The 22,500-nt window shown below is 35.6% G+C and overlaps 2 protein-coding genes across 2 annotated transcripts in view; both read right to left on the bottom strand.

Annotated features, from left to right (window-relative positions):
* Nucleotides 1–917: 917 nt before the first annotated feature.
* LOC125037038 (eukaryotic translation initiation factor 4 gamma-like) lies at nt 918–8,207 on the bottom strand. The gene is made up of 4 exons (XM_047630007.1): nt 8,014–8,207; nt 6,962–7,072; nt 6,013–6,136; nt 918–5,452 (listed from the first exon to the last, which is right to left on the bottom strand). Exons 1-4 carry the CDS (start codon nt 8,182–8,184, stop codon nt 5,334–5,336), a joined length of 525 nt encoding a protein of 174 aa, XP_047485963.1. The 5' UTR covers nt 8,185–8,207; the 3' UTR covers nt 918–5,333.
* A 1,190-nt stretch (nt 8,208–9,397) lies between these two features.
* Nucleotides 9,398–22,500, bottom strand: part of LOC125036985 (phenylacetaldehyde reductase-like) — a gene marked incomplete at its 5' end in the record, with an annotated part of 23,020 nt that continues 9,917 nt past the window's right edge. Inside the window, 4 exons of the mRNA XM_047629946.1 lie at nt 9,398–13,927; nt 14,481–14,604; nt 15,227–15,337; nt 16,236–16,418. Coding sequence (XP_047485902.1) covers nt 13,809–13,927; nt 14,481–14,604; nt 15,227–15,337; nt 16,236–16,418 — 537 coding nt within the window. The remainder of the gene's footprint in view (nt 13,928–14,480; nt 14,605–15,226; nt 15,338–16,235; nt 16,419–22,500) is intronic.

The following is a 22,500-nucleotide window of genomic DNA, read 5'->3' on the forward strand; positions in this document are numbered from 1 at the left end:
GAAGAAGAAGAAGAAGAAGAAGAAGAAGAAGAAGAAGAAGAAGAAGAAGAAGAAGAAGAAGAAGAAGAAGAAGAAGAAGAAGAAGAAAAGAAGAAGAAAAAGAAAAAGAAGAATACAAAGAAGAAGAAGAAGAAAAAAAGAAGAAGAAGAAGAGAGAAGTAGAAGACGAAGAAGAGAAAGGAAAAGAACGGTGATATAATCTTTCATTTCGCTTCGTCCACTGTTTCCTCCCCTTCTGTTTCGGAAGAAGGACATACAAGCGAAAAAAATAGATAGTTATTCACATCGAGAAATACAGATCTTTCATATTGTTATTAGGCTTTGGAGAACTTTCTTAATCTTTCTTAATCCAATTATTATTAGTTTTTTTTTTTTTTTTTTTTTTTTTTTTTTTTTTTTTTTTTTTTTTTTTTACTTGAAATTTCTTTTATCGTTAATTTGAATAGAAAGAAAAGGTATTTAGTTTTTTTTTTTTTTTTTTTCAGGAAATCTCTCTCTATGTCGTAATAATTAATCTAATATTTCGATAAATTTAAAAACTTCTTCTACTGATTTATTATCATTATTATCATCAACATTAACATTATCATCAACATTATGATCATCATCAGTATGGTTATATTTATCATCGTATTAATGATATCTCAATTTTCTTTCTTATTTTTTATTTTTATTTTTATTTTTTATTTTTCGTATCAACGAATACACACATATATATCTAGTACATCACTCATAAAAGAAATTCCTCAATCATATTATGTATCATTATATCAATACATGTTTTTATATATATATGTACATATATGTCTATGTATATATATATATATATATATATATATATATGTATAAACATATATATATATGAATAAATATATCAATACATTTTAATATATATAGGAAGACAATAAAACACAGCATTCCACAGACTTAGCCTTTACTGCTCACAATACACTTTAAAAGTCCTTCACAGTATTCATCCTTTTTCTCTCAAGCCTATTCACAGAAAACTCATTTTGAAGAGGAAAGATTCAACATCCAACACATAACGTGCAGAGTTTGATTTAGTTTTTTTTTTTTTTTTTTAAGTATTTTTTTGTTTTATTTTTTTTCTTTCTATGAAATGTTTTTTTCTTTTTATATAGAAGAGAAGATACGAAAAGATATAGATTAGATAAATTGGTGCGACTGTCGTGTGTGTACGTTTGTTTTGCTTTGTTTTGCTTGTTTGCTTGTTTTGTTTTAGGGGGGGGGGGGTCGGGAGGGTGGTGTTTCTTCAGTTTTGGTTGATCTTTCATTCACTTATTCATTTGTTTATATATTTTCTTCACTTTTTCCAAGGGAGAGCGTGTAGAGGGGGGAGGGGGGGAGGGGGTAGAGTATGGATGGCTACAAAGTCGTTGTTCCTCTATCGAGAATATTTATATATATATTTTTTTTAAATTATATATTTCTTTCTTTTAATTGAATTCCTTCTTACGTCCTTTCATTCATAATTTTTTTTTCCTATGTTCCCTAATTCCTACCATTCCTTTGTTCCCTTTCTCCTTCTTTTTTTTTTTTTTGCATTTCTTCTCTACACCTCTTTTGGAAAAGACAAACAAACACAGTCGACAATTGGTCACGAGTTATACTGCCTACACTGTCACATTGGATCCTGTTTAACACTGTTTAAAATCAAGCCCTTACATATGGCAGTAGAAGAGGGGGTGGGGGAGGGGGAGGGGGAAGTTTACAAGTTTCGAGTCTGTTGGATAAGTATTATACGAAGGAACTTATGATATATAATCTTAAGGTGGGGTAGCATGTGAAGCTGAGGATTAATTAAGAAAAAAAGAGTCATTGACCTTCAATATTTAAGGGTTGTGTTTAAGTAAGGTAATTCTCTCTGCATTGTTCTTCCTCTATTTGATTTTTTTTTTTTTAATTCTGTTTCAAGTTAAGGAAAGAAAAAGAGAATTTAAAGATGAAAGAAAGAAAGAAAGAAAGAAAAAATCAATACTCTCACAATGCTATAAAATTCGTTTCTTCATTTTTTTTTCCTCTTACTTTTTCTCTCTCTCGCTCTTCCCCCTTTATCTAAATATACTCATTTTTAATTCCTGTGAAAGACAGACACACAGTCGGGCAAAATAGAAAATAAAGAGAGAGTGGGGGGAGGGAGGGAGGGAGGGAGGGGAAGGTGGGGGTAAAGGCCACAAGGAAAATTGACGACAACACGAAGGAAAATGGTTTAAGCAATGAACTACTTCCTTGATTTCAATAAAGAATTAGGGAAGGGCGTGACGGGAGGATGGGATAGAAGGTAGGGGGAGGAGGGGAGGAGGAGGGGAAGGGAAGGGGAATGTGTCTGAGTATAAAGATTTAGAGTAGCGTGGGTCGGGGAGACTGAGGGCATTGGGCATCCCCATATAAATGCCTCTCTCCTCCCCACATCAAGAATCCGCCTTTCCTTCCCCCATACGTATAAAAAAACAAGCTACAGAGAGAGAGGGGATGCTACTGGGGCAGACCTTTTTTCTCTCTCGATCGCACCACCCCCTCCAACCCCTCCCCCTCCCCCCCCCCCATCCCCACCCCCTTACCCATCTCTCTAACCTACCCTTCCCTAAGGAAAGCTACGATACAAAGGAAGTATGCAAAGAGTCTCCTCACACTAACTCTCTCTCTCTCTCTCAGCCAAACGGGTTACAAAAAGGGAGTCGGCGAGACCCCCAAGATCCCTACACAAGGACTTAGGAACCAGAGCAAGAAACAACAATGGCTGGACAGCGGTTGTTCATCTCGCTAAGGGGCGGTTGGGGGGAGAGCTTTCAGTGGGCAAATGTCGGTCTGTACAAATCGGATAGTTGATAGGTGGTGCTTAAATATGTACCATACATGTTTTTTTTTTTTTTTTTTTTTTTGGGGGGGGGGGGGGTTGAACAGAGGCTAATGATTCTTTCTCTCTCTTCTCGATTCTTTGAACCGCACTCTCATCATCAAACTTATATATATATTATCAGTGGCATGGGGGGACAATTCCCAATAGTCATATAATAATTTGGACTTAAAACTACAGCAGTAGCATGGAAAACAAGGCTTAAACATCTAGAGATATAAGAGAAAATGTGCCTATACTAATAAATTGATCTAGAGAAATGAATGAAAGTCTTAATAAAAATTTAGTACAAAAGCTACCAAAATCTTCTACAGCAATTTTGAGTCAAAATGGTGGGACACTCTCACCGAAATACCGTTTTTTTTTCTTCTTCTTCTTCGTCTTCTTCTTTTTCCTCTAATGTAAACTAAATTGAGCAATAACAAAAATATCACATTGTCTGACATTTCTTAAAAGTGCATACAAAATTAGGAAATAGTAAAAATATATGTACATTTATAAGAAACTGCTACTATAAAGGTAAGCATGGAGGAAACATTTCTACATTGTTTATTTCTTTCACATCAGCTGATTCTACCTCGCTGTCAAGTGGGTAAATCCTCGAAATTCAGACACTTAGAAACTATTGTCAGGCAGAGAATGACACTTTCTTTTCCCCACACACTTATACATGCACACGGTCAAATATACAGAAACAGCCACTCGGCACCTCAAAAAATACAGGTAAAATGCACTTACAAAAAAGGGGAAAAAACACACACATACACACACACACACATCACGGATCCTAGAGTACACTTATTTCTAAGTAGATCAATTTCGATGATGTACCCTGCAACGCTAGAATATGTCCAACGGTAACTCTTCTATGAATTACTCTCACAATGTATCTTTCATTCTCTCTCTATCTCTCCTTTCTTCTTCTGTTTTCCTTCCATTTTTCTTTCTTGAATAACACCACAGAAGTTCTTGAACTGATTCCCTTCCTCCCTAATCCTACGTAGATATGCCATACAGTTATGATCTTTAAACTACCTGGGTATAAGGTTCACACTCCCATGCGCTGAAGCCAATTATGGGGTTGGTCCATTTTTAAATGATTTTTTTCCCCCATTTATTTATTTTCTTCTTTTTGTTTTTTTTTTTGAAACTTTGAGGAGTTCGAGCTTGGGGAGTGTTTTTTCTTTTTCTTTTTGTTTTCTTTGTTTTATTTGTTTTCCTTTTTTTGAGCGTGTGACCGATTCGACCTAATTAATTAACATTTAAAAAAAAATCTTTTAAAATATCAGTATTATTATCATTGTCATTATTATTTTACCACTTTTTTTTTTAAGGGGGTGGGGGTGATTTGTATCAAAAAAGGGGTCTGTGATAAGTATTCCAGATGCACTTGGATAAGGCAGAGTAAAAATTCAAAAGCCAGTGAGGGTGCGCACAGCAATATATATATATATATACATACACATACATATATATGCATATATATACTGTTTCTAAAAAGATTATCAATGAAGGAAGACTATCCTGCAACTGGCCTCTAGATGGTATCACAATTTTTGGGTTTAAATGTCTATCTTTTTGAGGGGTGGATATGGGGGGGGGGGAAATCAAGGCACCTTTAACCAATCAGTTATGCTGTGTTAGTTGCTAAATAAAAAAAAAAAAAAAAAAATACAATAAAATAAAAACAAACCTAAGTGTCATATTTAACTATAAACCTAAAACTCGTATTATCAAATCATAAAAAGTGTGTTTACAGCCTACCTATCTGTAATGAAAAACAAAAAACCATGCTACTTGAAAAATGCCAAATTCCTTGGTTTATAAACAATCTAACTGGCTACCACTGTACTAATCTTCACTTCGTCTGACTCTTCAATCATTGGTACACATACCTAGTTATGTAAGTCTACATGAATACATCCATTTAATACTGAACATAAAATACACGTGGAAATGAAACATGTTTGGACTTGACATGACAAACGAATTTTTAAAAAAATAAAACGTACATACATACACACACACATACATACATATATTTATATATATAAAACATTTATAAAAGATTGGAGAAAAGAAAACAGCACCTATTCCAAAATAAATGGAAAGAAACGAAACGAAACGAAAAAAAAGAGAAAAAACTAAAACAATATAAACAAAATATATATATAATAACATAAAAAAAGCAAAAAATTAAAAACCACAACTTCACCCCAAAAACAAGAACCGAGAAAAACAAAAAAATCAAGACAAAAAAAAAAAAAAAAGGAAAAAAGGAAAAAAAAAAATCAATCTCTCACACTCTGGCGGACACGATATCCAAAACTGCCTCTCACTCATAGGTGTGCAGCATCGCCCCGCAATCCGTAGGGCTGTCAAAACTCAGGCTGATCCAAATGCGGAATTTCGAGAGTTCCGAAAAATCTTCACTCTTACTCCTCCGTTTCAATCTTCATTTCTCGGCTTCGCTCTCGTCTTTCTTCTCTTCCTTGCCTGTCTCCTCTTTCTCTTTGCTCTCCTCTTTCGGGGCTTCGCTCTTCTCCTCTTTGATTTCCTCGCCTTCCTTTTTCTCTGTGGGAAAGAGGGGGGGGGGGGTTATTTTTATATATATATGTATGTATATATGTATGTATGTATGTATGTATGTATGTATGTATATGTAGAGGTGATTCCAATGCTGGATTTTTGTTTTGTTTTGTTTAAATACGTGGGTGTCTCCTCTTCCTTTTCCTCCTCCCTCCTCCCACCTCCTCCTCCTCTTCCTCCCTCCTCCTTTCTCCTCCTCCTTCTCCCCCCTCCTCCTCCTTCTTCTCTTCCTCCCTCCTCCCTCCTCCTTCCTCCTCCTCCCTCTTCCTCCTCCTCCTCCTCCCTCCCTCCCTCCTCCTCCTCCTCCTTCTCCTCCTCCCTCCTCCTTTCTCCTCCTCCCTCCTCCTTTCTCCTCCTCCTCCTCCTTCCTCCTCCTCCTCCTCCTCTTCCTCCCTCCTCCCTCCCTCCCTCCCTCCCTCCCTCCTCCTCCTCCTTCCGCCTATTCCTTCCTCCTCCTCCATCTCCTCCTCCTCCCTCCTCTCTCGTCCTTCTCTTCCTCCCTCCTCTTCCTCCTCCTCCTCATTCTCCTTCTCCCACCTCCTTACCTTTATCCTCTGGCTCCAGTTCCTTCTTCTCTTCTGCTTCCTCAGCCTTCTCCTCTTCCTTTCCTTCCTTCTTGTCTTCCTCTACTTCCCCATTCACAGCCGGGACCTCTGCTCGGGATCCGACCTATCAAAAAAAAAAAGAAAAAAAAAAGGAAAAAAATAATTGGTCAGATCTGTTGGTTGGTGATCATTTTATTTTCAAAGGTAAGGATCCATCATTAATATAGGGTTTCATCAATTTGTATTGCTGAGTAGGATTGTAACTTAATCATGTGGGTTACCAGTGAATAAATCTTCCTCATGAGGTGGATTGAAAGTGGATGTTGGTTGTTCATTTGCATATTGCATATCGAATTCTGTCATAAACGGCTGGTTTATAAAATGTCTAGTCTAGCTTGTAGAGATTTTTTTTCTTCTAAAATGTATGTTATCTCTCTCTCTCTCTATCTCTCTCTCTCTCTAATAAAGAATAACAACACTACTACTACTCATAATAATAATAACAATAAAAAACTTATATAACTGCTATCATTTCCTATCATTTCGTTGTAATGACATCCAACACTCCCTTACTAGAACGACTAACAACAAACAATAAAAAAGCGTCAATAAAATAACTTCTAGCCTTTTTTAATAATGGTAACAACAATTTAAAAAATCAATAAAATACCTTCTAGATTTTTAAAATAACAATAACAAAAAACATCAATAAAATAACATCTAGATTTTTAAAACAATAATAACAACAACTTAAAAAAAAAAACAATAAAATAACCTCTAGATTTAATAATAACAAAAAACTTCAATAAAATAACATGTAGATTTTTAAAAACAACACTAACAACATTTTTTTTTTTAAACTTCAATGAAATAACTTCCAGCCTTTTCCCATCACTTCACAAAGAACAACATCCACCTCGTACCACCCTTGTACTGAAATCACACGCACCTGCTTGTACTTCTTAGCCTTGCGGACGATGCCCAGGTCAACGAGGGCGTAAACCATGTCTTGCACTGTGCAATCGATGGCAGTTGGCTCGACACCTAGCACCTCAACCATCTGTGGGAGATATGGGGTTACCATCTGTAGGAACTTGGCTTGAAATGTTATATAAAAAGGAGAGTTAGTTATAAAAAAAAGTTATAAAAAAGGTGAGTTAGTTATTAAAACATTGAGTTTGTTATAAAAAAAGTTATAAAAACGTGAGTTACTTATAAAATAAATATAAAAAGGTGAGTTAGTTATAAAAAAAAGTTATAAAAAGGTGAGTTACTTATAAAAAAAAGTTATAAAAAGGAGAGTTAGTTATAAAAAAGTTATAAAAAAGGTGTTAGTAATAAAAAAAAAGTTATAAGAAAGAGGAGTTAGTTATAATAAAAGTTATAAACAATTATTAAAATGTATATATATATATATTTTTCAAAGGGATATTATTTAGTCGTGTAGTCATTCAATGTAAGGAAATATATCATTTGATAAGTATATATTTAATTAGTGTTGATTAGGGGTACTTAAATGACAGGAGAGAGTAGAACCTGATAAAAGACAAAGATAGGATGAGAAGGGAAGTAAGACAAATTGAAAAAAATAGAAAGAAAGTGAGAATGATTGGAAAAGAGAAAGGATAGTAAATCTAACACAGAAAATTAAATAAAAAGAGATGGAGGAAAATCTATGAAACACTAAACGGACTTAAAAAATGCAAAAGACACAACAAACTGAAATGAATACAGAAAAGAAAACGAGCAAAAACCACGAAAGAAAGAAAGAAAGAAAGAAAGGAAAAAATAAAACACATACACATACACACAGACAACAAACAACAAACAAAACCAAACAAACAAAACCCACATTAACCCCCCACTCCTCCCACCCAACCCCCACCAAACCCCCCCCCCCCAAAAAAAAAAAAAAAAAAAAAAAAAGACAGACACCCAAACAGCCAAACAGACAGACAGACAGACAGACAGACAGACCAACCCCCACCCAACCCCACTCACCCTCTTGTTGCTGGCACTGATCTGCTTCCCGAGACGAGGCAGGATGTTATTCTTCATGCCCTTATTGAAGAGTCCCGCCACCCAGCACAGGAAGTAAGGAAGCTGGCCCGTGGGAATCGAGTAGCCTTGGGGCTTGAACTCCTTCGAGGCAGCCAGGGCGATGTCCTTCATCCACACGCAGAGGAGAATGTAAAGAAAAGAAGAGGAAGAGAAGAGGAAGACAAAGACGAAGACGAAGAAGAAGAGAAGAAGAAGAAGAAGAAGAAGAAGAAGAAGAAGAAGAAGAAGAAGAAGAAGGAGAAGAAGAAGAAGAAGAAGAAGAAGAAGAAGAAGAAGAGGAAGACGAGGACAAACAAGAAGAAAAAAAGAAAAGAAGAAAAGAAGAGGAAGTCGAAAAACGAAGACGAAGAAGAAGAAGAAGAGAAAAAGAAGAAAAAGACGAAGAAGAAGAAGAAGAAGAAGAAAAAGAAGAAGAAGAAAAAGACGAAGAAGAAGAAGACGAAGAAGAAAAAGGAAAAGAACGATCATATAATCTTTTATTTCGCTTCGTCCACTGTTTCCTCCCTCTTCCTCGGAAGAAGGACATACAAGCGAAAAAATAGATAGTTATTCACATCGAGAAATACAGATCTTTCCTATTGCTATTTTTGGAGAGCTTTTAAAACTTTAGTGAAATTCGAGACAAAATCGTTCTTATCAGTGTCGCTAATTCTTAATTCAATTATTGTTATTATTATTTTATTTTTAAGTTTCTTTCATCGTTAATTTGAACAGAAAGAAAAGGACTGTGAAGATTCAGATTCAAAAGTAAAAGTTTGGAGAAAAAAAAGTCAAAATACCCTTAAAATATTACAGTTAAGGTATTTGTTTCTTTATCTATTATTATCATCATTATGGTTATTACTAACCATAATTTTATCATCATTATCATCACCATTTTCATTATTATTATCATCATTATCATCCTCCTCATCATCATCATTATCCTTCTCCTCCTCATCATCATCATTATTATTACCATCATTATCATCAACATTAACATTATCATCAACATTATCATCATCATCAGTAGCAGTATGGTTATATTTCTCATCATATTAATGACACTTGATATCTCAACTTTTTTTTTCTTATTTTTTATTTTTATTTTTTATTTTTTTATTTTTCGTATCAACGAATACACACATATATATCTAGTACATCACACATAAAAGAAATTCCTCAATCACATTATGTATCATTATATCAATACATGTTTACATATATATATACATACATATATGTATATGCATATATATATATATATGTATGTATAAACATATATATATATTAATAAATATATCAATACATTTTAATATATATAGGAAGACAATAAAACTCAGCATTCCACAGACTTAGCCTTTACTGCTCACAATACACTTTAAAAGTCCTTCACAGTATTCATCCTTTTTCTCTCAAGCCTATTCACAGAAAACTCATTTTGAAGAGGAAAGATTCAACATCCAACACATAACGTGCAGAGTTTGATTTAGTTTTATATTTTTTTTTTAAGTATTTTTTTGTTTTATTTTTTTTCTTTCTATGAAATGTTTTTTTCTTTTTATATAGAAGAGAAGATACGAAAAGATATAGATTAGATAAATTGGTGCGACTGTCGTGTGTGTACGTTTGTTTTGCTTTGTTTTGCTTGTTTGCTTGTTTTTTTTTAGGGGGGGGGGGGGTCGGGAGGGTGGTGTTTCTTCAGTTTTGGTTGATCTTTCATTCACTTATTCATTTATTTATATATTATCTTCACTTTTTTTTCCAAGGGAGAGCGTGTAGAGGGGGGAGGGGGGGAGGGGGTAGAGTATGGATGGCTACAAAGTCGTTGTTCCTCTATCGAGAATATTTATATATATATTTTTTTTAATTATATATTTCTTTCTTTTAATTTAATTCCTTCTTACGTCCTTTCATTCATAACTTTTTTCCTATGTTCCCTAATTCCTACCATTCCTTTGTTCCCTTTCTCCTTCTTTTTTTTTTTTTTGCATTTCTTCTCTACACCTCTTTTGGAAAAGACAAACAAACACAGTCGACAATTGGTCACGAGTTATACTGCCTACACTGTCACATTGGATCCTGTTTAACACTGTTTAAAATCAAGCCCTTACATATGGCAGTAGAAGAGGGGGTGGGGGGGGAGGGGGAGGGGGAAGTTTACAAGTTTCGAGTCTGTTGGATAAGTATTATACGAAGGAACTTATGATATATAATCTTAAGGTGGGGTAGCATGTGAAGCTGAGGATTAATTAAGAAAAAAAGAGTCATTGACCTTCAATATTTAAGGGTTGTGTTTAAGTAAGGTCATTCTCTCTGCATTGTTCTTCCTCTATTTGATTTTTTTTTTTTTAATTCTGTTTCAAGTTAAGGAAAGAAAAAGAGAATTTAAAGATGAAAGAAAGAAAGAAAGAAAGAAAAAATCAGTACTCTCACAATGCTATAAAATTCGTTTCTTCATTTTTTTTTCCTCTTACTTTTTCTCTCTCTCGCTCTTCCCCCTTTATCTAAATATACTAATTTTTAATTCCTGTGAAAGACAGACACACAGTCGGGCAAAATAGAAAATAAAGAGAGAGTGGGAGGAGGGAGGGAGGGAGGGAGGGGAAGGTGGGGGTAAAGGCCACAAGGAAAATTGACGACAACACGAAGGAAAATGGTTTAAGCAATGAACTACTTCCTTGATTTCAATAAAGAATTAGGGAAGGGCGTGACGGGAGGATGGGATAGAAAGTAGGGGGAGGAGGGGAGGAGGAGGGGAAGGGAAGGGGAATGTGTCTGAGTATAAAGATTTAGAGTAGCGTGGGTCGGGGAGACTGAGGGCATTGGGCATCCCCATATAAATGCCTCTCTCCTCCCCACATCAAGAATCCGCCTTTCCTTCCCCCATACGTATAAAAAACAAGCTACAGAGAGAGAGGGGATGCTACTGGGGCAGACCTTTTTTCTCTCTCGATCGCACCACCCCCTCCAACCCCTCCCCCTCCCCCCCCCATCCCCACCCCCTTACCCATCTCTCTAACCTACCCTTCCCTAAGGAAAGCTACGATACAAAGGAAGTATGCAAAGAGTCTCCTCACACTAACTCTCTCTCTCTCTCTCAGCCAAACGGGTTTACAAAAAGGGAGTCGGCGAGACCCCCAAGATCCCTACACAAGGACTTAGGAACCAGAGCAAGAAACAACAATGGCTGGACAGCGGTTGTTCGTCTCGCTAAGGGGCGGTTGGGGGGAGAGCTTTCAGTGGGCAAATGTCGGTCTGTACAAATCGGATAGTTGATAGGTTGTGCTTAAATATGTACCATACATGTTTTTTTTTTTTTTTTTTTTTTTTGGGGGGGGGGGGGGGTTGAACAGAGGCTAATGACTCATTCTCTCTCTTCTCGATTCTTTGAACCGCACTCTCATCATCAAACTTATATATATATTATCAGTGGCATGGGGGGACAATTCCCAATAGTCATATAATAATTTGGACTTAAAACTACAGCAGTAGCATGGAAAACAAGGCTTAAACATCTAGAGATATAAGAGAAAATGTGCCTATACTAATAAATTGATCTAGAGAAATGAATGAAAGTCTTATTAAAAATTTAGTACAAAAGCTACCAAAATCTTCTACAGCAATTTTGAGTCAAAATGGTGGGACACTCTCACCGAAATACCGTTTTATTTCTTCTTCTTCGTCTTCTTCTTTTTCCTCTAATGTAAACTAAATTGAGCAATAACAAAAATATCACATTGTCTGACATTTCTTAAAAGTGCATACAAAATTAGGAAATAGTAAAAATATATGTACATTTATAAGAAACTGCTACTATAAAGGTAAGCATGGAGGAAACATTTCTACATTGTTTATTTCTTTCACATCAGCTGATTCTACCTCGCTGTCAAGTGGGTAAATCCTCGAAATTCAGACACTTAGAAACTATTGTCAGGCAGAGAATGACACTTTCTTTTCCCCACACACTTATACATGCACACGGTCAAATATACAGAAACAGCCACTCGGCACCTCAAAAAATACAGGTAAAATGCACTTACAAAAAAGGGGAAAAAACACACACATACACACACACACATCACGGATCCTAGAGTACACTTATTTCTAAGTAGATCAATTTCGATGATGTACCCTGCAACGCTAGAATATGTCCAACGGTAACTCTTCTATGAATTACTCTCACAATGTATCTTTCATTCTCTCTCTATCTCTCCTTTCTTCTTCTGTTTTCCTTCCATTTTTCTTTCTTGAATAACACCACAGAAGTTCTTGAACTGATTCCCTTCCTCCCTAATCCTACGTAGATATGCCATACAGTTATGATCTTTAAACTACCTGGGTATAAGGTTCACACTCCCATGCGCTGAAGCCAATTATGGGGTTGGTCCATTTTTAAATGATTTTTTTTCCCCATTTATTTATTTTCTTCTTTTTGTTTTTTTTTGAAACTTTGAGGAGTTCGAGCTTGGGGAGTGTTTTTTCTTTTTCTTTTTGTTTTCTTTGTTTTATTTGTTTTCCTTTTTTTGAGCGTGTGACCGATTCGACCTAATTAATTAACATTTAAAAAAAAATCTTTTAAAATATCAGTATTATTATCATTGTCATTATTATTTTACCACTTTTTTTTTTAAGGGGGTGGGGGTGATTTGTATCAAAAAAGGGGTCTGTGATAAGTATTCCAGATGCACTTGGATAAGGCAGAGTAAAAATTCAAAAGCCAGTGAGGGTGCGCACAGCAATATATATATATATACATACACATACATATATATGCATATATATACTGTTTCTAAAAAGATTATCAATGAAGGAAGACTATCCTGCAACTGGCCTCTAGATGGTATCACAATTTTTGGGTTTAAATGTCTATCTTTTTGAGGGGTGGATATGGGGGGGGGGGGGGAAATCAAGGCACCTTTAACCAATCAGTTATGCTGTGTTAGTTGCTAAATAAAAAAAAAAAAAAAACAATAAAATAAAAACAAACCTAAGTGTCATATTTAACTATAAACCTAAAACTCGTATTATCAAATCATCAAAAGTGTGTTTACAGCCTACCTATCTGTAATGAAAAACAAAAAAACCATGCTACTTGAAAAATGCCAAATTCCTTGGTTTATAAACAATCTAACTGGCTACCACTGTACTAATCTTCACTTCGTCTGACTCTTCAATCATTGGTACACATACCTAGTTATGTAAGTCTACATGAATACATCCATTTAATACTGAACATAAAATACACGTGGAAATGAAACATGTTTGGACTTGACATGACAAACGAATTTTTAAAAAAATAAAACGTACATACATACACACACACATACATACATATATATTTATATATATAAAACATTTATAAAAGATTGGAGAAAAGAAAACAGCACCTATTCCAAAATAAATGGAAAGAAACGAAACGAAACGAAAAAAAGAGAAAAAAACAAAAACAATATAAACAAAATATATATATAATAACATAAAAAAAACAAAAAATTAAAAACCACAACTTCACCCCAAAAACAAGAACCGAGAAAAACAAAAAAATCAAGACAAAAAAAAAAAAAAAAAGGAAAAAAGGAAAAAAAAAAATCAATCTCTCACACTCTGGCGGACACGATATCCAAAACTGCCTCTCACTCATAGGTGTGCAGCATCGCCCCGCAATCCGTAGGGCTGTCAAAACTCAGGCTGATCCAAATGCGGAATTTCGAGAGTTCCGAAAAATCTTCACTCTTACTCCTCCGTTTCAATCTTCATTTCTCGGCTTCGCTCTCGTCTTTCTTCTCTTCCTTGCCTGTCTCCTCTTTCTCTTTGCTCTCCTCTTTCGGGGCTTCGCTCTTCTCCTCTTTGATTTCCTCGCCTTCCTTTTTCTCTGTGGGAAAGAGGGGGGGGGGGGTTATTTTTATATATATATGTATGTATGTATGTATGTATGTATGTATGTATATATATGTAGAGGTGATTCCAATGCTGGATTTTTGTTTTGTTTTGTTTAAATACGTGGGTGTCTCCTCCACCTCCTCCTCCTCCTCCTCTTCCTCCCTCCTCCTTTCTCCTCCTCCTCCTCCCTCCTCCTCCTTCTTCTCTTCCTCCCTTCTCCCTCCTCCTCCTCCCTCTTCCTCCTCCTCCTCCTCCCTTCTTCCTCCTCCTCCTCCTCCTTCTTCTCCTCCCTCCTCCTTTCTCCTCCTCCTCCTCCCTCCTCCTCCTCCTCCTCTTCCTCCCTCCTCCCTCCCTCCCTCCCTCCTCCTCCTCCTCCTTCCGCCTATTCCCTCCTCCTTTCTCCTCCTTCTCCTCCTCCCTCCTCCTCCTCTTCCTCCCTCCTCCTCCTCCTCCTCCTCCTCTTCCTCCTCCTCTTCCTCCCTCCTCCTTCCTCCTCCTCCTCCTCCTCCTCCCAATTCCTCATTCTCCTTCTCCCACCTCCTTACCTTTATCCTCTGGCTCCAGTTCCTTCTTCTCTTCTGCTTCCTCAGCCTTCTCCTCTTCCTTTCCTTCCTTCTTGTCTTCCTCTACTTCCCCATTCACAGCCGGGACCTCTGCTCGGGATCCGACCTATCAAAAAAAAAAAAAAAAAAGGAAAAAAAAAAATTGGTCAGATCTGTTGGTTGGTGATCATTTTATTTTCAAAGGTAAGGATCCATCATTAATATAGGGTTTCATCAATTTGTATTGCTGAGTAGGATTGTAACTTAATCATGTGGGTTACCAGTGAATAAATCTTCCTCATGAGGTGGATTGAAAGTGGATGTTGGTTGTTCATTTGCATATTGCATATCGAATTCTGTCATAAACGGCTGGGTTTATAAAAGATCTAATCTAGCTTGTAGAGATTTTTTTTTCTTCTAAAATGTATGTTATCTCTCTCTCTCTCTCTTTCTTTCTTTCTCTCTCTCTCTCTCTCTCTCTCTCTCTCTCTCTAATAAAGAATAATAACACTACTATTACTCTTAATAATAATAACAATAAAAAAACTTATATAACTGCTATCATTTCCTATCATTTCGTAATAATGACATCCAACACTGCCTTACTAGAACGACTAACAACAAACAATAAAAACAACACTAACAACAATTTTTTTAAAACTTCAATGAAATAACTTCCAGCCTTTTCCCATCACTTCACAAAGAACAACATCCACCTCGTACCACCCTTGTACTGAAATCACACGCACCTGCTTGTACTTCTTGGCCTTGCGGACGATGCCCAGGTCAACGAGGGCGTAAACCATGTCTTGCACAGTGCAATCGATGGCAGTTGGCTCGACACCTAGCACCTCAACCATCTGTGGGAGATATGGGGTTACCATCTGTAGGAACTTGGCTTAAAAAGTTATGAAAAGGTGAGTTAGCTATAAAAAAAGTTATAAAAAAGTGAGTTAGTTATAAAAAAGTTATAAAAAGGAGAATTAGTTATAAAAAAGTTATGAAATGGTGAGTTAGTTATGAAAAAGTTATAAAAAAGGTGAGTTTGATATAATTGTTTATAAAAAAGGTGAGTTAGTTATAAAATATATATATATATAAAAAAGGTGAGTTAGTTATAAGTTTTTTTTTATAAAAAAGTTGAGTTAGTTATAAAAAAAAGTTTAAAAAAGATGAGTTAGTTATAAAAAGTTACTAAAATGTATAATGTTTTTTTTTTTTTCAAATGGATATTATTTAGTCGTGTAGTCATTCAATGTAAGGAAATATATCATTTGATAAGCATATATTTAATTAGTGTTGATTAGGGGTACTTAAATGACAGGAGAGAGTGGAACCTGATAAAAGACAAAGATAAGATGAGAAGGGAAGTAAGACAGATTGAAAAAAAAAATAGAAAGAAAGTGAAAATGATTGGAAGAGAAAAAGAATAGTAAATCTAACACAGAAAATTAGATAAAAAAGATGGAGAAAAATCTATGAAACACTAAACGGACTCAAAAAATGCAAAAGACACAACACACTGAAATAAATGCAGAAAAGAAAACTAGCAAAAACACGACAGAAAGAAAGAAAGAAAGAGAAAAATAAAACACATACACATACACACAGACACAAACCAAACAAACCAAACCCACATGAACCCCCCTCTCCTCCCCCCAAACCCCCCAACCCCCCCAAAAAAAACAGAAAAAAAACAGACACCCAAACAGCCAACCAGACAGACAGACAGACCAACCCCCACCCAACCCCACTCACCCTCTTGTTGCTGGCACTGATCTGCTTCCCGAGACGAGGCAGGATGTTATTCTTCATGCCCTTATTGAAGAGTCCCGCCACCCAGCACAGGAAGTAAGGAAGCTGGCCCGTGGGAATCGAGTAGCCTTGGGGCTTGAACTCCTTCGAGGCAGCCAGGGCGATGTCCTTCATCCACACGCAGAGAAGAATGTAAAGAAAAGAAGAGGAAGAGAAGAGGAAGACAAAGACGAAGACGAAGAAGAGAAGAAGAAGAAGAAGAAGAAGAAGAAGAAGAAGAAGAAGAAGAAGAAGAAGAAGAAGAAGAAGAAGAAGAAGAAGAAGAAGAAGAAGAGAAGAAGAAGAAGGAAGAAGAAGAAGAAGAAGAAGAGAAGAAGGTAAAGAAAAGGAGAGGAAGACGAAGACAAAGACGAAGACGAAGAGAAGAAGAAGAGAAGAAGAAGAAAAAGAAAGAGAAAAAGAAAAAGAAAAAGAAAAAGTAGAAGAAGAAGAAGAAGAAGAAGAAGACGAAGAAGACGAAGAAGACGAAGAAGACGAAGAAGACGAAGAAGACGAAGAAGAAGAAGAAGAAGAAGAAGAAGAAGAAGAAGAAGAAGAGGAAGACGAGGACAAACAAGAAGAAAAAAAGAAAAGAAGAAAAGAAGAGGAAGTCGAAAAACGAAGACGAAGAAGAAGAAGAAGAGAAAAAGAAGAAAAAGACGAAGAAGAAGAAGAAGAAGAAAAAGAAGAAGAAGAAAAAGACGAAGAAGAAGAAGACGAAGAAGAAAAAGGAAAAGAACGATGATATAATCTTTTATTTAGCTTCGTCCACTGTTTCCTCCCTCTTCCTCGGAAGAAGGACATACAAGCGAAAAAATAGATAGTTATTCACATCGAGAAATACAGATCTTTCCTATTGCTATTTTTGGAGAGCTTTTAAAACTTTAGTGAAATTCGAGACAAAATCGTTCTTATTAGTGTCGCTAATTCTTAATTCAATTATTGTTATTATTATTTTATTTTTAAGTTTCTTTCATCGTTAATTTGAACAGAAAGAAAAGGACTGTGAAGATTCAGATTCAAAAGTAAAAGTTTGGAGAAAAAAAAGTCAAAATACCCTTAAAATATTACAGTTAAGGTATTTGTTTCTTTATCTATTATTATCATCATTATGGTTATTACTAACCATAATTTTATCATCATTATCATCACCATTTTCATTATTATTATCATCCTTATCATCCTCATCATCATCATTATCCTTCTCCTCCTCATCATCATCATTATTATTATCATCATTATCATCAACATTAACATTATCATCAACATTATCATCATCATCAGTAGCAGTATGGTTATATTTCTCATCATATTAATGACACTTGATACCTCAACTTTTTTTTTCTTATTTTTAATTTTAATTTTTTATTTTTCGTATCAACGAATACACACATATATATATCTAGTACATCACTCATAAAAGAAATTCCTCAATCATATTATGTATCATTATATCAATACATGTTTATATATTTATATATATATATATACATATATGTCTATGTATATATATATATATATATATATATAGATATGTAGAAACATATATATATGAATAAATATATCAATACATTTTAATATATATAGGAAGACAATAAAACACAGAATTCCACAGACTTAGCCTTTACTGCTCACAATACACTTTAAAAGTCCTTCACAGTATTCATCCTTTTTCTCTCAAGCCTATTCACAGAAAACTCATTTTGAAGAGGAAAGATTCAACATCCAACACATAACGTGCAGAGTTTGATTTAGTTTTTTTTTTTTTTTTTAAGTATTTTTTTGTTTTATTGTTTTTCTTTCTATGAAATGTTTTTTTCTTTTTATATAGAAGAGAAGATACGAAAAGATATAGATTAGATAAATTGGTGCGACTGTCGTGTGTGTACGTTTGTTTTGCTTTGTTTTGCTTGTTTGCTTGTTTTTTATTAGGGGGGGGGGGGGTCGGGAGGGTGGTGTTTCTTCAGTTTTGGTTGATCTTTCATTCACTTATTCATTTGTTTATATATTTTCTTCACTTTTTTCCAAGGGAGAGCGTGTAGAGGGGGGGAGGGGGGGGGGTAGAGTATGGATGGCTACAAAGTCGTTGTTCCTCTATCGAGAATATTTATATATATATATTTTTTAATTATATATTTCTTTCTTTTAATTGAATTCCTTCTTACGTCCTTTCATTCATAACTTTTTTTTCCTATGTTCCCTAATTCCTACCATTCCTTTGTTCCCTTTCTCCTTCTTTTTTTTTTTGCATTTCTTCTCTACACCTCTTTTGGAAAAGACAAACAAACACAGTCGACAATTGGTCACGAGTTATACTGCCTACACTGTCACATTGGATCCTGTTTAACACTGTTTAAAATCAAGCCCTTACATATGGCAGTAGAAGAGGGGGGAGGGGGAGGGGGGGAGGGGAAGGGGGAGGGGGAAGTTGACAAGTTTCGAGTTTGTTGGATTATAAGGAACTTATGATATATAATCTTAAGGTGGGGTAGCATGTGAAGCTGAGGATTAATTAAGAAAAAAAGAGTCATTGACCTTCAATATTTAAGGGTTGTGTTTAAGTAAGGTAATTCTCTCTGCATTGTTCTTCCTCTATTTGATTTTTTTTTTTTTTAATTCTGTTTCAAGTTAAGGAAAGAAAAAGAGAATTTAAAGATGAAAGAAAGAAAGAAAGAAAGAAAAAATCAGTACTCTCACAATGCTATAAAATTCGTTTCTTCAATTTTTTTTCCCTCTTACTTTTTCTCTCTCTCGCTCTTCCCCCTTTATCTAAATATACTCATTTTTAATTCCTGTGAAAGACAGACACACAGTCGGGCAAAATAGAAAATAAAGAGAGAGTGGGGGGAGGGAGGGAGGGAGGGAGGGGAAGGTGGGGGTAAAGGCCACAAGGAAAATTGACGACAACACGAAGGAAAATGGTTTAAGCAATGAACTACTTCCTTGATTTCAATTAAGAATTAGGGAAGGGCGTGACGGGAGGATGGGATAGAAAGTAGGGGGAGGAGGGGAGGAGGAGGGGAAGGGAAGGGGAATGTGTCTGAGTATAAAGATTTAGAGTAGCGTGGGTCGGGGAGACTGAGGGCATTGGGCATCCCCATATAAATGCCTCTCTCCTCCCCACATCAAGAATCCGCCTTTCCTTCCCCCATACGTATAAAAAACAAGCTACAGAGAGAGAGGGGATGCTACTGGGGCAGACCTTTTTTCTCTCTCGATCGCACCACCCCCTCCCCCCCCCCCCATCCCCCCACCCCCTTACCCATCTCTCTAACCTACCCTTCCCTAAGGAAAGCTACGATACAAAGGAAGTATGCAAAGAGTCTCCTCACACTAACTCTCTCTCTCTCTCTCTCAGCCAAACGGGTTACAAAAAGGGAGTCGGCGAGACCCCCAAGATCCCTACACAAGGACTTAGGAACCAGAGCAAGAAACAACAATGGCTGGACAGCGGTTGTTCGTCTCGCTAAGGGGCGGTTGGGGGGAGAGCTTTCAGTGGGCAAATGTCGGTCTGTACAAATCGGATAGTTGATAGGTTGTGCTTAAATATGTACCATACATGTTTTTTTTTTTTTTTTTTTTTGGGGGGGGGGGGGGGTTGAACAGAGGCTAATGACTCATTCTCTCTCTTCTCGATTCTTTGAACCGCACTCTCATCATCAAACTTATATATATATTATCAGTGGCATGGGGGGACAATTCCCAATAGTCATATAATAATTTGGACTTAAAACTACAGCAGTAGCATGGAAAACAAGGCTTAAACATCTAGAGATATAAGAGAAAATGTGCCTATACTAATAAATTGATCTAGAGAAATGAATGAAAGTCTTATTAAAAATTTAGTACAAAAGCTACCAAAATCTTCTACAGCAATTTTGAGTCAAAATGGTGGGACACTCTCACCGAAATACCGTTTTATTTCTTCTTCTTCGTCTTCTTCTTTTTCCTCTAATGTAAACTAAATTGAGCAATAACAAAAATATCACATTGTCTGACATTTCTTAAAAGTGCATACAAAATTAGGAAATAGTAAAAATATATGTACATTTATAAGAAACTGCTACTATAAAGGTAAGCATGGAGGAAACATTTCTACATTGTTTATTTCTTTCACATCAGCTGATTCTACCTCGCTGTCAAGTGGGTAAATCCTCGAAATTCAGACACTTAGAAACTATTGTCAGGCAGAGAATGACACTTTCTTTTCCCCACACACTTATACATGCATACGGTCAAATATACAGAAACAGCCACTCGGCACCTCAAAAAATACAGGTAAAATGCACTTACAAAAAAGGGGAAAAAACACACACATACACACACACACACATCACGGATCCTAGAGTACACTTATTTCTAAGTAGATCAATTTCGATGATGTACCCTGCAACGCTAGAATATGTCCAACGGTAACTCTTCTATGAATTACTCTCACAATGTATCTTTCATTCTCTCTCTATCTCTCCTTTCTTCTTCTGTTTTCCTTCCATTTTTCTTTCTTGAATAACACCACAGAAGTTCTTGAACTGATTCCCTTCCTCCCTAATCCTACGTAGATATGCCATACAGTTATGATCTTTAAACTACCTGGGTATAAGGTTCACACTCCCATGCGCTGAAGCCAATTATGGGGTTGGTCCATTTTTAAATGATTTTTTTCCCCCATTTATTTATTTTCTTCTTTTTGTTTTTTTTTTTGAAACTTTGAGGAGTTCGAGCTTGGGGAGTGTTTTTTCTTTTTCTTTTTGTTTTCTTTGTTTTATTTGTTTTCCTTTTTTTGAGCGTGTGACCGATTCGACCTAATTAATTAACATTTAAAAAAAAATCTTTTAAAATATCAGTATTATTATCATTGTCATTATTATTTTACCACTTTTTTTTTTTTAAGGGGGTGGGGGTGATTTGTATCAAAAAAGGGGTCTGTGATAAGTATTCCAGATGCACTTGGATAAGGCAGAGTAAAAATTCAAAAGCCAGTGAGGGTGCGCACAGCAATATATATATATATATACATACACATACATATATATGCATATATATACTGTTTCTAAAAAGATTATCAATGAAGGAAGACTATCCTGCAACTGGCCTCTAGATGGTATCACAATTTTTGGGTTTAAATGTCTATCTTTTTGAGGGGTGGATATGGGGGGGGGGGGAAATCAAGGCACCTTTAACCAATCAGTTATGCTGTGTTAGTTGCTAAATAAAAAAAAAAAAAAAAATACAATAAAATAAAAACAAACCTAAGTGTCATATTTAACTATAAACCTAAAACTCGTATTATCAAATCATAAAAAGTGTGTTTACAGCCTACCTATCTGTAATGAAAAACAAAAAAACCATGCTACTTGAAAAATGCCAAATTCCTTGGTTTATAAACAATCTAACTGGCTACCACTGTACTAATCTTCACTTCGTCTGACTCTTCAATCATTGGTACACATACCTAGTTATGTAAGTCTACATGAATACATCCATTTAATACTGAACATAAAATACACGTGGAAATGAAACATGTTTGGACTTGACATGACAAACGAATTTTTAAAAAAATAAAACGTACATACATACACACACACATACATACATATATATTTATATATATAAAACATTTATAAAAGATTGGAGAAAAAAAAAACAGCACCTATTCCAAAATAAATGGAAAGAAACGAAACGAAACGAAAAAAAGAGAAAAAAACAAAAACAATATAAACAAAATATATATATAATAACATAAAAAAAAACAAAAAATTAAAAACCACAACTTCACCCCAAAAACAAGAACCGAGAAAAACAAAAAAATCAAGACAAAAAAAAAAAAAGGAAAAAAGGAAAAAAAAAAATCAATCTCTCACACTCTGGCGGACACGATATCCAAAACTGCCTCTCACTCATAGGTGTGCAGCATCGCCCCGCAATCCGTAGGGCTGTCAAAACTCAGGCTGATCCAAATGCGGAATTTCGAGAGTTCCGAAAAATCTTCACTCTTACTCCTCCGTTTCAATCTTCATTTCTCGGCTTCGCTCTCGTCTTTCTTCTCTTCCTTGCCTGTCTCCTCTTTCTCTTTGCTCTCCTCTTTCGGGGCTTCGCTCTTCTCCTCTTTGATTTCCTCGCCTTCCTTTTTCTCTGTGGGAAAGAGGGGGGCAGGGTTATTTATATATATATATGTATGTATGTATGTATGTATGTATGTATGTATGTATGTATATATATATATAATGTA

Source organism: Penaeus chinensis, chromosome 22 (assembly GCF_019202785.1).
Source record: "Penaeus chinensis breed Huanghai No. 1 chromosome 22, ASM1920278v2, whole genome shotgun sequence".
Lineage (NCBI taxonomy): Eukaryota > Metazoa > Arthropoda > Malacostraca > Decapoda > Penaeidae > Penaeus > Penaeus chinensis.

Excerpts from the sequence above, each read along its gene's own strand:
- LOC125037038 (XM_047630007.1), bottom strand. The coding sequence starts at position 8,184 with ATGAAGGACATCGCCCTGGCTGCCTCGAAGGAGTTCAAGCCCCAAGGC. Across the intron at positions 7,073-8,013 it reads TCAGTGCCAGCAACAAGAGG|ATGGTTGAGGTGCTAGGTGT; the intron begins GTGAGTGGGGTT and ends TATCTCCCACAG. Across the intron at positions 5,453-6,012 it reads ACTGGAGCCAGAGGATAAAG|AGAAAAAGGAAGGCGAGGAA; the intron begins GTAAGGAGGTGG and ends TCTTTCCCACAG.